This window comes from Pelobates fuscus, chromosome 6 (assembly GCF_036172605.1).
Source record: "Pelobates fuscus isolate aPelFus1 chromosome 6, aPelFus1.pri, whole genome shotgun sequence".
In the NCBI taxonomy this organism is placed as follows: Eukaryota; Metazoa; Chordata; class Amphibia; order Anura; family Pelobatidae; genus Pelobates; species Pelobates fuscus.
The window spans coordinates 280,273,784-280,289,128 of record NC_086322.1 but is presented as its reverse complement, the minus strand read 5'-3'; the positions used below and the strand labels follow the sequence as shown (position 1 = coordinate 280,289,128).

At 37.9% G+C, this 15,345-nt stretch overlaps 1 protein-coding gene across 1 annotated transcript in view; it reads right to left on the bottom strand.

The window, feature by feature from the left end:
* NGFR (nerve growth factor receptor) overlaps positions 1-5,147 on the bottom strand; it is a 61,804-nt gene extending 56,657 nt beyond the window's left edge. The window contains exon 1 of the mRNA XM_063459257.1: positions 5,022-5,147. Coding sequence (XP_063315327.1) covers positions 5,022-5,057 — 36 coding nt within the window. The 5' untranslated portion in view covers positions 5,058-5,147. The remainder of the gene's footprint in view (positions 1-5,021) is intronic.
* Between the last annotated feature and the right edge of the window lie 10,198 nt (positions 5,148-15,345).

The following is a 15,345-nucleotide window of genomic DNA, read 5'->3' as shown; positions in this document are numbered from 1 at the left end:
AGTTTAAATGAGAAGAACTGGATTGGCTGAAATAATCAGCTAAGGAGGCGGGACCGGGAGCACAGAGACCAGCATGCCGTGGTATTTAAGTTGACTTAAAAGCTTTTTTTACCCTTGCATGGGGCCCTGATAATCTAAATGGTGAGGAGAACACTATAGCGTTGATTTGTATTTCTGACGCTATCGGTTTCCTTTAAATATGTATCAAAATTCTTCCAAGGCAATCCGGAAGCGATGTCACCATTTTCTCGTCGATTAGCCTTTCACTTTTGCAAAATATATTTTAAAAGTAGCAGAAGTCAGTAATCATATTACTAATGCAGAATATGTATTGTTAAAACACACATGCATTGTAAAGAACAGGGGTGCCCAAAAGGTAGATCTCACAATGTTGTAGAACTACAGCTTCCATTATGCTTTGCATGCCTTTAGAAGACAAAGCATCATGGAAGCTGAAGTTCTACAACATCTGGGGATCTACCTTTTAGGCGCACCCCTAGTATAGAAAGTTCAAATGGACCTACACAGGTAGGACGTCAATAAATGACTCCAAGACCAGTCACGCTAAGAAGAATATTAGAACCAACTATTAAACTAACACAACAACCACCATAACCACTACAGTGCGCTTTAGTGGTTATGGTGACACTAGTGCCCTGGCACACACTCAAAGTAAGTAGCCAATCCGTTTGTGGGCGGTTTGACTTTTTACTTGGGGTTTACCGAACTCATCTCCCCGCCTCCACTACTCCATACAGAGAGTTGTAAGCGTTCTTTATGAGCTAAGCCCAGAGGTGCAGGAATTAGCTTATTGGCTGAGAGATATCAGTGCGCGGAAGTTGCTTAGGAAGCGCCTTTTTTTTTTTAAAGATACTAGTCAATTGGCCATTGCTTTGAATATTCATGCGAACCCCAATTTATAATGATTTGAAATTCAATAACTTTTATTCTTGTTTGGTATTCTAGATCGGTGCATCTCAAGCCAGTTGACAAGGACTCCCGCAGTCCAGACAGTAGCGTTTACCATATTCCATTCAAATGGAGAAATCAATGCATTGTGGACCTCTGTTGATTTTAAGAACTTGAGAACAAGTGCTCTGTAATCAGTATCACTGCTTTATCTACCCTGAGATACAATCAAGATATCATTATCTACATGGGTTTCCAAGAAGGCAGCTGTCAAAAGACTCACAGTCCCAAGGAATCTCGTGGTTTGTTTCGTTCTGTGTTGCGCTCGTTTACCAAACTTAAATCCATAAGAAAAGCAATGCTCTAAAATTTCCCATAATTAATTTATGTTGAGTATCTTTACGTTTCTCTTACTGCTCATTAACCCAGCGTTAAAGTAAATATAATGGCTAGTTTTTTTGTGGGTTTTTTTTGTGCACATGTTGCATTGACATAGATTATTTACACTAATGACTACCGAACAGATAAAAGCCATCTGTTTGTCTTTTTCCCTTGAGAGAGCATTCGGGTGATGAGTAATTATTTTCTTGGCTCGATTGAGTGTATTGGGCAATTTCTCAAACTGAGATCAATAAGATATAGCATTCCACCAATGTCTTGATCAAAGAAGGGTGGGTCTCATAGAAAGTTGTTGTTTTTTTTTAATTGAGGGAGGAAGTAAATAAATCACTATAAAAATAATGTATGTATTTTTTTTATCAAAAAAAATAACATAAGGCTCTCCCTTATATATCTTTTATATGCTGTTATAGTTTCCATAAACAAACCACAATAAAACTAACCAGCCCAAAATATCCCTAGAGAATCCATGGAATCATTAGTGAAGCCACAATATGCCTAACTAACCCGTAAAACTACTCACAATCCTAGCCAATTCATGTTTTATGCCCAATCCACATTACTAACCAACCTACACCAATAACCAAAGCACACTATCACTAATAATCCAACGATACTGTTAACTAACCCACAATATTTCTAACCAACCCACAATATACTTAACCAATCTAGATCACTAAGCAGTCTTCACTAACCAAACTAAAACATCGCAAACAACACTTGACTAGTCCGAAATATCCCTTATAAACCATATGCAATATTCCCAACCAAACCCACAACATTCTTAACCAGTCTAAAGTATCCAAACACTTACCTGCTCACCTTATTCCTAACCAATCCATAACCACATACCTATGCACAGTAATCCTAGCTTGTTAACAAGATGCTAACTAATTTCGTATTCATTAACCTCCCCGCAATATCCATAACCAGTTCATATATTCCTAACCAACTCATAGGCCAGGGGTAGGCAACCTTCAGCATTCCATAATGGTTTTACAGCCTTAATCGTAGCAAAGCATCAGGGGACATGTAGACCACAACATCTGGCGTGCCGAAAGTTGACTACCCCTTCCACAGACACTTACATGCTGATAGGAGCCCTAGCTAGTCCACAGAAATTCAACAACATTAATGGCCACTTATCTTCCCATAACTTTCTAATCAATTCAAGTTATCAGTAAAAAAAAAAAAAACGCAACATTGCTAATTAATCTACAATCCCTAATAACCCATGTGACAATGGATGAATAATGAATACAAAGTTAACTAAATTTGTAATTGATTGCATATTATCCATAGTCACACATATCAACTACATATTCGTATTTCAGAACGAGAATCTCTGTTAGTCGAAATTATCTTTACAAACAACAGGAAAATGTTTTAAGAGTTTATTTTCATGACGAGCTTACATTAAATTACTAAACTCTTAAGCAATCACTTAAGATATCTGATTCATAGTCTTAACTATAGGAGCATTCAGAACACTCAGCACAAATGGAATCAAAGTCACATGTGGAATAATTCTAACAGCCCAGTAAATAGTTAGATTCCTACAAAGAGCTAAAAAAAAAGGGAAAAATATGTAAATTTGTCCAAAATGCATATTCCTGATCATTAAACCATGTGTAAACAGTTTTACATGTCTTATTGTCAATTCAGACTTGTGTATGTTATTAGGCCAGCAAGAATAATAAGAACAACCTTGAAGGAACACACCCAAAACCCAGACCCATGTAGTAGGATAACAATGTCTCCAAAGTACATCTTCCTACATCATCATCAAAAACACTCATTACATTACTGGTCCATCTATAAGGTATCCAGAATGCCATACATCGTCCCACGCATCAACATTAACACAATCAACTTACAATCCAGAACACCTATTATCTTTTCATAACAATTAAATTAACTCAACCAGCAGACCATCCAAAACAACTATTATCTTTCCAGACGATTTATATGAAGTCAACCAGGAGAACATCCAGAATGGCCATAATCTTTTCAAGATCATCCAATTGAATTAAAACAAAAAAGACTATCCAGGACACAGCTAAACTACTCAAGAACATCCACATTAACTCATCCAATTGTCCAACCCAACCCGACCATTATCACCCCAGCTCTTCAACATTGACTTGTCTTAATATTTTACTCAATAAACCCACATCCAGTCCATTCAAACCATCCAGAAAAATGTTCTCAAGCGATAACATCATACATTTTTTTTTCAAATTAAAGACCATGTCCTACCCCCCAAGTCCACCCACCTATAAATAAGTTCAGCCTCAAATCCAACTGAATACTTAAATTTGCAGCATTCTGAGCAAGCCCTTTCTTGACATTATTGTCCAGATCTAGTAAAACATGTGGACATGATGCCATTAGAAATATTTACAAGTTCAGATAACAGAAAAAAAACATTTATTATCTAACGAATATTACAAAACCACAATCCCATCAACAGAGTAAGTCTTATCTCCTGATCTTACGAATTTACAATCTGATCACTGTAAACGCCTCTTAGAGGATACAAGGAGAAACTTTTTGTGATGATCCTTGACTGCCTGAAGGATGCAGGGGAAAAAAGTAGTCTCTCCATCAACTAATGGAAAACCAGCTCACAGCTGTGTGATGGGATTTAGAGTCCAGCCAACAAAGATGTTTTTAAAGCCTGTCTTCTGAAGACCAAAAAAAAAATTTGAACATCATTTGTGTAGCCACTTTCCCCAAGTCCATTAATTTTACAAACAGGGCAATGGGACTTAGAGAGTCACAAACTGACCACAAGAAATGTATCAATGATAGATAACCATTAGTTGATACACAAAGCGAGGGAGGGTGACGGCTATCATGCATCAATAGCCGTATTGATATATTCCACTAATAGATTTTTTTTTTCCTATGCTAGGGTGGGGGCTTTTGAAAGGTCTGGAGCAGGATTTGAATTGAAGGGCACACAGCGAGCAGCTCAGGCTGAAATCTGAGATTGTGTGGGGTTTTGTACGCACCAATACAAAGATGATTATCACTACTGCATTATCCTGAAGCCAAACCCTTGTACACTGCAGATCTAGGCTTGAAGGATGTACTGAGAGACTCAATGCCTCAGAGTCAGATCTGGGATCCCCCCTTAAATGTTTATTCCCCTTACAATAAGAAACCAAGTGTCCCTTCAAAGCCAGTCCATTAATTCATCATCCACAAACCAGTACTTGCATGCCCCCCATAAGGAACGAATCTAACATCAGCAATGCCATTTCACAGGATGACTTGAACTATCCCCGCAAATAAAAAATGGTCCATTAACAGCCATATATAAAATAGTTAAATAATGCATGAGGACAGGGGATGGGAGGGAGGGAAGGAGGGAGTCTTACACTTTTAAGGTTAATGCAGCTTTTTACATTGCTTAATTTGTCACTGGACAGGAAGGCTAACCCGGAACATAAAATTGGGTATTTAATTTTTTTTTTTTTTTTTAAATGCAGTATATATTTATACTTCTGCCAATAAGTATAAGGGTCATTTTAATAGAGGTTATTTTAATAAATCCATGTTGGATTGTTCAAACCCTATGCAGTTGGCTTGAGAGCTTAGATCTGGATACAGTTTCATTTAATAGCAAAATAAAATGAATTAAAAATTAAAATCTTTAAAGCAAATGGTAAAATTTGACATTGCAATGTTTAATGCATTGAACTCACCGCAGAGCAGAGGATAAGGATGAGTGGGGCTTGCATGGCTGCTGTCCTGTAAAGTTGATGGTATATGAGAGATAGCCAGAGATAGAATGCTTGCTCTACATTGAGAACAACACCTGCCCCTCCAAGGCTAAGAATCCATCCCATTCTCTCTATGTAGACCTTCCCCTTTACCCACCCACTGACTGTACACACTCACACAGTCATCTCTCAGTCCCTCCCATAATCCCTGTCCCATTGCTCTCCAGCCTTCACTCCCTCCTGCAAACAGAGAACATTTCTAACAAGCAAAGACTGGTTTAAAAGATTGGATTTAGGGAATGACATTTGGATCCTAGCCCCCAAAACACTTAACTTCTCATTATGACAAGAGAAATATGCTGCATTATTATTTTTTTCTGTCTTGTTTTTCTTTGATTTTTTTTTTGTTTGTTTGATTTTTTTTTATTTTAAAAAAATAATAATATTTTGACCATTTGAGAATTGATAGGAAAAGATCATTTAGTTATGGGAAAAGTGCTGAGTGCATTATGCAGAGAGGAGGGGGGTGATAATTTGGCAGGGACAGTATTGTGTGTATTATAGTGAGAATTTGTATGTAATAGGAAGAAGGGTTTATTTAAAGACTGACTGTCTTCAGATTTCTATAGGTAAAACACTGTATAGAGGTGTAAGGGTGCTAGTGATGTGCAGTGTAGGGGTATCTTAGTGTAGAACAGGGGTTCACATATTTTAGTGCAGGGGACCGGGTACCCAAAAGGTAGATTCCCCAGATGTTGTAGAACTACAACCCCCACAATGCTTTACGTGTCTTTGCATGCCTTTAGAATGACAAGGCATCATGAGAGTTGTAGTTTTAAAACATCTGGGGGCCAACCTTTTTCTGCGATTGTTTTGTACAGCCATGTGCAAAGACCATTTTTTATTGAGACTATAGTTTAGGATCAGAATGCAAAGCATATTTAAATGAAGTTGTGCTTATTATAAGAACAGCAGTAAGGATGCCAACTATCTTTCCGTAGTCTCTGTTCTCACGACACTATACACAGACTTCCCTATTGCCACAGCTCAAGCCACTATAGCCAGGTAGCTCTCCCCATTCTCCCATCTCATGCCTTCATAGCCAGTCTTCAACATTCTCATGCCCCCATTGCGTGCCACTTCATGCCATCTGAACACTATGAGTATTGCAGTGCACTTAGATGGGTCAGAATGTGAACATAAGAACAGACGCCATTCGACATTAATGGCTGTAGTGGTTATGATTCCAGGAGTAACCTGACCCTGTTTCCCGATAATGGGGCAAATCATTTGGCAAATCATTTGCCCTCTTACCTGGGGTCTAGGGGGAGTCGAGGGTCCTCCAGTGGACAGTGTTGTTCGTCCAGCTTCTGCAGAGCTGCCGATAGCTGATCCCACCAGTCATTGAATGGCTGAGAGCATGTGCACTCCAACCCCTGTAGTAATGTATGGGATATCCTACGAAAATATGAAGAGAACTGGCATCATTAATATTTAATATCTGTATTCCTATCACTACGGACCTTAGGCCCATGCGTGACACTCGCTGTGATGCCCCTAAGATTCTGCCATAGAAAATCATTAAATACAATCATTCTCTACGACCGACTGTGACGGCACTGTATATGCAAGCGTCTTGTTATGGTATATATTACGGTATTAGAACCCGGAAGTAATATTACTGTCTCTTATACCCAGAGGGCTTGGAGGTGTGGCTTGAAGCCGCGTTTCCAAGCCCTCTAATTAGAGAACTAAAGGGTTTTGTGGGTAAAAGAGGGGCAGCAGGACTGCAAGCACTACAAATCTTCAATAAAATGAAGTTGTTAAAGTACCTACAGTGTCCCTTTAAATGTATCTAATCTTTAGAATGTTTACATATGTGCTAAAACGCTACAAAATATTTTTCAATTAAAGGGACACTCTAAGCCCTGTAAACGGAACTGAACAAAACTGTAATGTTCACAGGAAAAAGAAAAATAGCTAATAATACAAATATTGCTGCAAATCGAATATGAACATATTGCGTACTTTATGATATTAGTGCTGTAGAACTCCGGTTCTAGAAGACACAATACAGAATCAACTTTTCACTTAAAGGATAATAGAGAATTGAAATTACCTTCAAAGTAGAAGGAGTTGAGTCAAATAACCTTTAGACATTTGTACGTATAACATTATCCTGAACAATAGACAAATAAAGAGTCTTTCGGTTGACATGGAGATGGACAAACTAGAAGGACAAATGTTTCTCTTATCTATAATTCTGATCAATCTTTCTTTGCAAGGGCAGGATACAATAGATACATATAATAGCAACTGATAGAAGAGACTTCTCTTCCAAAGGTCCACCCCATATTGTGTGACATGGATTCTATAATAGATTATTGTGTAAGAAGATGTGTTCGAGATAAGGACGATTAAGATGTAAAAGGAGGAAAGGGTGATTTGCGAAATAAACCCTTCATCTGCAACAGGTTTGTTGTTTTACAATGGTATCCGTTTCACAATTTATTTGTTCTGCGTTAGAATGAGTCAAATTGATGGAAGGGAAGGTTGGGTTCTCTGGAGAGGAATCAGTCTTAAAGGATGGAAAGGATAGCTGCCTGGAATTTGTAGCCTGGGGCTTTTGGGGTTTCTCCGAAAGAGTCAGAACAGTGGTCATAAGGAAACTTGAAGCCTCCTCAGCCTCTGACTCTCAATGACCCATATCCCCCTTTCCACCATTTTTTAAATGTTGAAGCCCCAAGGGGCAAAGATATGGTTTTATATTCAGCAGTCCACCAAATGGAATCATCATGTGTTTGACTTTTCGGGAACTGAGACCTAGGAAACAAGGGTCCTTCAGAATTAAATGCTTACGTTGGGATCGCTTAGTTCTACATCTCAGTCGATAATAGTCAGGGCTAGATATTATTAATATTATTATTATTATAGTCAACAGTTAAGTGGAAAGGTATGAAATGGAGTTGTGGGAAGAGTAAACACACATATAATATTTTATTTATAAAGTATGCATAAGTACGTACTCAATATATATATATATATTACGAAGACAGTAGAGTACCATATTGCTGTTGCATGTTAGTGCATTAAAAATATAGGGGCTTGGGGACAGCCAACACCTTGTACTATTAAAGGGACAAAATGGACACAAAAAGTTAAAAGGAAAAGGTTTTCTGATGAAGATAATGATTCCGTTGGGAGATTTTTATCTAAGGCTATGAGAGCAATTTGAGACCTTGTTCTGTAACAGAAAAAGCTACAGCTGTTTTATATGGAGCAAAGCTTATAACGAAAGGTAACAGTTACATAGATGGTCGTTCATTAGACGTAGAATTGCAGGGAATCGCTTATTATAGACAAAATAGCCAGTCTGGGAAATTAGCTAACCTATTTTATGTCTGTAATAGGAAATTCCCCAGACAAATCCCTACAGTTTCTGATTTGATGAAAAACACTGATAGCACCAGTAGTGTGATATAAGATGTTTTACAGTGGGGTTATATGCAGTAATATTAGATATTATAGGGAGAGGTTATATGGAGTAATAGGAGGAGTTATAGGGAGAGGTTATATGGAGTAATAGGATGAGTTATAGAGAGAGGGTATATGGAGTAATAGGATGAGTTATAGAGAGAGGGTATATGGAGTAATAGGATGAGTTATAACGAGAGGTTATATGGAGTAACAGGAGGAGTTATAGAGAGGTTATAAGGAGTAATAGGAGGAGTTATATAGAGAGGTTATATGGAGTAATAGGAGGAGTTATAGGGAGAGGTTACATGGAGTAATAGGAGGAGTTATAGAGAGAGGTTATACGGAGTAATAGGAGGAGTTATAGGGAGAGGTTATATGGAGTAATAGGAGGAGTTATAGGGCAAGGTTATATGGTGTAATAGGAAGAGTTATAGAGAGAGGTTATATGGAGTAATAGGAGGAGTTATAGGGAGAGGTTATATGGAATAATAGGAGGAGTTATAGGGAGAGGTTATATGGAGAAATAGGAGTAGTTATAGAGAGAGAGGTTATATGGAGTAATAGTAGGAGTTATAGGGAGAGGTTATAGGGAGTAATAGGAGGAGTTATAGAGAGATGTTATATGGAGTAATAGGAGGAGTTATAGGGAGAGGTTATAGGGAGTAATAGGAGGAGTTATAGGCAGAGGGTATATGGAGTAATAGGAGGAATTATAGGGAGAGGTTATATGGAGTAATAGGAGGAGTTATAGGGAGAGGTTATATGTTGTAATAGGAGGAGTTATAGGGAGAGGTTATATGGAGTAATAGGAGGAGTTATAGAGAGAGGTTATATGGAGTAATAGGAGGAGTTATAGAGAGAGGTTATATGGAGTAATAGGAGGAGTTATAGGCAGAGGGTATATGGAGTAATAGGAGGAATTATAGGGAGAGGTTATATGGAGTAATAGGAGGAGTTATAGGGAGAGGTTATATGGAGTAATAGGAGGAGTTATAGAGAGAGGTTGTATGGAGTAATAGGAGGAGTTAAAGAGAGAGGTTATATTGAGTAATAGAATTAGTTATAGGGAGAGGTTATATGGAGTAATAGGAGGAGTTATAGGGAGAGGTTATATAGAGTAATAGGAGGAGGTTTTGAGAGAGGTTATATGGAGTAATTAGAGGAGTTATAGAGAGAGGTTATATGGAGTAATTGGAGGAGTTATAGAGAGAGGTTATATGGAGTAATTGGAGGAGTTATAGGGAGAGGTGATTTAGAGTAATAGGAGGAGTTATAGAGAGAGGTTATATGGAGTAATAGGAGGAGTTATAGTGAGAGGTTATATGGAGTAATAGGAGGAGTTATAGAGAGAGAGGTTATATGGAGTAATAGGAGGAATTATAGAGAGAGGTTATATGGAGTAATAGGAGGAGTTATAGAGAGAGGTTATATGGAGTAATTGGAGGAGTTATAGGGAGAGGTGATTTAGAGTAATAGGAGGAGTTATAGAGATAGGTTATATGGAGTAATAGGAGGAGTTATAGAGAGTGAGGTTATATGGAGTAATAGGAGGAGTTATAGGGAGAGGTTATATGGAGTAATAGGAGTAGTTATAGAGAGAGAGGTTATATGGAGTAATAGGAGTAGTTATAGAGAGAGAGGTTATATGGAGTAATAGGAGGAGTTATAGAGAGATGTTATATGGAGTAATAGGAGGAGTTATAGAGAGAGGTTATAGGGAGTAATAGGAGGAGTTATAGGCAGAGGGTATATGGAGTAATAGGAGGAATTATAGGGAGAGGTTATATGGAGTAATAGGAGGAGTTATAGGGAGAGGTTATATAGAGTAATAGGAGGAGTTATAGAGAGAGGTTATATGGAGTAATAGGAGGAGTTATAGAGAGAGGTTATATGGAGTAATAGGAGGAGTTATAGGCAGAGGGTATATGGAGTAATAGGAGGAATTATAGGGAGAGGTTATATGGAGTAATAGGAGGAGTTATAGGGAGAGGTTATATGGAGTAATAGGAGGAGTTATAGAGAGAGGTTGTATGGAGTAATAGGAGGAGTTAAAGAGAGAGGTTATATTGAGTAATAGAATTAGTTATAGGGAGAGGTTATATGGAGTAATAGGAGGAGTTATAGGGAGAGGTTATATAGAGTAATAGGAGGAGGTTTTGAGAGAGGTTATATGGAGTAATTGGAGGAGTTATAGAGAGAGGTTATATGGAGTAATTGGAGGAGTTATAGGGAGAGGTGATTTAGAGTAATAGGGGGAGTTATAGAGAGAGGTTATATGGAGTAATAGGAGGAGTTATAGTGAGAGGTTATATGGAGTAATAGGAGGAGTTATAGAGAGAGAGGTTATATGGAGTAATAGGAGGAATTATAGAGAGAGGTTATATGGAGTAATAGGAGGAGTTATAGAGAGAGGTTATATGGAGTAATTGGAGGAGTTATAGGGAGAGGTGATTTAGAGTAATAGGAGGAGTTATAGAGATAGGTTATATGGAGTAATAGGAGGAGTTATAGAGAGTGAGGTTATATGGAGTAATAGGAGGAGTTATAGGGAGAGGTTATATGGAGTAATAGGAGTAGTTATAGAGAGAGAGGTTATATGGAGTAATAGTAGGAGTTATAGGGAGAGGTTATAGGGAGTAATAGGAGGAGTTATAGAGAGATGTTATATGGAGTAATAGGAGGAGTTATAGAGAGAGGTTATAGGGAGTAATAGGAGGAGTTATAGGCAGAGGGTATATGGAGTAATAGGAGGAATTATAGGGAGAGGTTATATGGAGTAATAGGAGGAGTTATAGGGAGAGGTTATATAGAGTAATAGGAGGAGTTATAGAGAGAGGTTATATGGAGTAATAGGAGGAGTTATAGAGAGAGTTTATATGGAGTAATAGGAGGAGTTATAGGCAGAGGGTATATGGAGTAATAGGAGGAATTATAGGGAGAGGTTATATGGAGTAATAGGAGGAGTTATAGGGAGAGGTTATATGGAGTAATAGGAGGAGTTATAGAGAGAGGTTATATGGAGTAATAGGAGGAGTTAGAGAGAGAGGTTATATGGAGTAATAGGAGGAGGTATTGAGAGAGGTTATATGGAGTAATAGGAGGAGTTAGAGAGAGAGGTTATATGGAGTAATAGAATTAGTTATAGGGAGAGGTTATATGGAGTAATAGGAGGAGTTATAGGGAGAGGTTATATGGAGTAATAGGAGGAGGTATTGAGAGAGGTTATATGGAGTAATTGGAGGAGTTATAGAGAGAGGTTATATGGAGTAATTGGAGGATTTATAGGGAGAGGTTATATGGAGTAATAGGAGGAGTTATAGAGAGAGGTTATATGGAGTAATAGGAGGAGTTAGAGAGAGAGGTTATATGGAGTAATAGGAGGAGGTATTGAGAGAGGTTATATGGAGTAATAGGAGGAGTTAGAGAGAGAGGTTATATGGAGTAATAGAATTAGTTATAGGGAGAGGTTATATGGAGTAATAGGAGGAGTTATAGGGAGAGGTTATATGGAGTAATAGGAGGAGGTATTGAGAGAGGTTATATGGAGTAATTGGAGGAGTTATAGAGAGAGGTTATATGGAGTAATAGGAGGAGTTATAGAGAGAGGTTATATGGAGTAATAGGAGGAGTTAGAGAGAGAGGTTATATGGAGTAATAGGAGGAGGTATTGAGAGAGGTTATATGGAGTAATAGGAGGAGTTAGAGAGAGAGGTTATATGGAGTAATAGAATTAGTTATAGGGAGAGGTTATATGGAGTAATAGGAGGAGTTATAGGGAGAGGTTATATGGAGTAATAGGAGGAGGTATTGAGAGAGGTTATATGGAGTAATTGGAGGAGTTATAGAGAGAGGTTATATGGAGTAATAGGAGGAGTTATAGTGAGAGGTTATATGGAGTAATAGGAGGAGTTATAGTGAGAGGTTATATGGAGTAATAGGAGGAGTTATAGAGAGAGAGGTTATATGGAGTAATAGGAGGAGTTATAGAGATATGTTATATGGAGTAATAGGAGGAGTTATAGAGAGAGGTTATATGGAGTAATATGAGGAGTTATAGAGAGAGGTTATATGGAGTAATATGAGGAGTTATAGAGAGAGGTTATATGGAGTAATAGGAGGAGTTATAGGGAGGGGTTATATGGAGTAATAGGAGGAGTTATAGAGAGAGAGGTTATATGGAGTAATAGGAGGAGTTATAGAGAGAGGTTATATGGAGTAATAGGAGGAGTTATGGGGAGAGGTTATATGGAGTAATAGGAGGAGTTATGGGGAGAGGTTATATGGAGTAATAGGAGGAGTTATAGAGATAGGTTATATGGAGTAATAGGAGGAGTTATAGGGAGAGGTTATATGGAGTAATAGGAGGAGTTATAGAGAGAGGTTATATGGAGTAATAGGAGGAGTTATAGGGAGAGGTTATATGGAGTAATAGGAGGAATTATAGAGAGAGGTTATATGGAGTAATAGAGGAGTTATAGAGAGGTTATATGGAGTAATAGGAGGAGTTATAGAGAGAGGTTATATGGAGTAATAGGAGGAGTTATAGGGAGAGGTTATATGGAGTAATAGGAGGAATTATAGAGAGAGGTTATATGGAGTAATAGAGGAGTTATAGAGAGGTTATATGGAGTAATAGGAGGAGTTATAGAGAGGTTATATGGAGTAATAGAGGAGTTATAGAGAGGTTATATGGAGTAATAGGAGGAGTTCTAGGAAGAAGAGGCAGAGCACGCTGGGTGTAATAGGATTTATAAAACCCTGTATATGTTAAATAGTAAGAGCTATCAAGAACAATCGTATAGCAACTCAGCGAGCAACAAAACTTGTTATTGCAAAACATTGTAAGAATACATTTCAAAGATCACAGTGCGGAATGTGAGTATGAAGTTAATTAAATGTTAATAAGTCTCTGCTACTGAAGTTATACAATCACCCCCCGAACACATCGCAATCTCACGGTATATAATCCTTATGGGGTTTCTGTAACATGCACACTGTGCAGCTGGCCGCGTATGGAACTGACCCTTATAAAACAATACGATTCACTCGTAACTAACTTCGTCTAAAAGCTCAGGGCCTTTCCATTCATTTCCTTATTAAAAACGAGTTCCTTGATATCAACATGCTCACTCTGCCCCGTTTAGCCCTGAGCATGTCATTCAAATTCCTTTAAAGAGGAAGTGTCACGTATTATATAAGAAAAATATTTCGTGTGGCGCCTCTTGCTAAATAAGGCAAGGATATTGACATTGCCAGTAGCTACCTCTCTCAGACACTGTCAGAGCACAAAATGTTTTTCTTTTTTTTCTTTCTGATTAGGATGTAGAACAGCTTTTAAAGAGACAGTACTAATCTTTGAATTTTGGAAACTTTAAAAGTGAGTTACAAATTTCAGGCGAATATATAAATATATATATATAAAATAACTTGGCTTCTTTGTACTAAAATTTTGCAATTTATTATTAAACGACAAACTGTACTAAATTTAAAGAGACACTATAGGCACCAAAACAACTTTAGCTTAATGAAGCAGTTTTGGTGTATAGATCATGCCTCTGCAGTCTCACTGCTCAATCCTCTGCCATTTAGGAGTTAAATAACTTTTGTTCTTGTTTATGCAACCCTAGCCACACCTCCCCTGACTGTGACTGACACAGACTGCATGAAAAAATGGTTCATTTTTCATTTAAATCATGGGTCCTCAAACTCCGGACCCCCAGATGTTGCTGAACTACAACTCCCATGATTCTCTGAATTACATAGATAGCCAGAGAATCATGGGAGTTGTAGTTCAGCAACAACTAGGGGACCGGCGTTTGAGGACCCATGATTTAAATGCTAACTTACTTTAGAAGTTTTTATCTCCTGCTCTGCAAATTGAATTTTTATCTCACACAGGAGGCTCCTGCAAGGTCTAGCAAGCTTTTAACAGTGCAGGAGATAAGAATTTTTTGTGCGGTTAATAACGCAAATGCCGAAAAGGCGACTATGAATATGTCTAGCTTTGCTGTGGTCTGCTGTAGTAGTTTATGTTGTAATGTTTGAAAGATTCAGTATAAGATGGGAAGTATTTATCAAACGAGGAAGCCCAAATTAAAACTGAACAAAGTTCTCTTAGGTCAAGTTGGCGTTAAATGTTACTATTTCCAGTTATACATAATGCACATTAACGAACAGCGCGCATATAGCCTCTCTCTATAACTCCTCCCATTACTCCATATAACCTCTCCCTATAACTCCTCCTATTACTCCATATAACCTCTCCCTATAACTCCTCCTATTACTCCATATAACCTCTCGATATAACTCCTCCTATTACTCCATATAACCTCTCCCTATAACTCCTCCTATTACTCCATATAACCTCTCTCTATAACTCCTCCTATTACTCCATATAACCTCTCTCTATAACTCCTCCTATTACTCCATATAACCTCTCCCTATAACTCCTCCTATTACTCCATATAACCTCTCCCTATAACTCCTCCTATTACTCCATATAACCTCTCTCTATAACTCCTCCTATTACTCCATATAACCTCTCCCTATAACTCCTCCTATTACTCCATATAACCTCTCTCTATAACTCCTCCCATTACTCCATATAACCTCTCCCTATAACTCCTCCTATTACTCCATATAACCTCTCCCTATAACTCCTCCTATTACTCCATATAACCTCTCCCTATAACTCCTCCTATTACTCCATATAACCTCTCTCTATAACTCCTCCTATTACTCCATATAACCTCTCCCTATAACTCCTCCTATTACTCCATATAACCTCTCTCTATAACTCCTCCTATTAATCAATATAACCTCTCCCTAT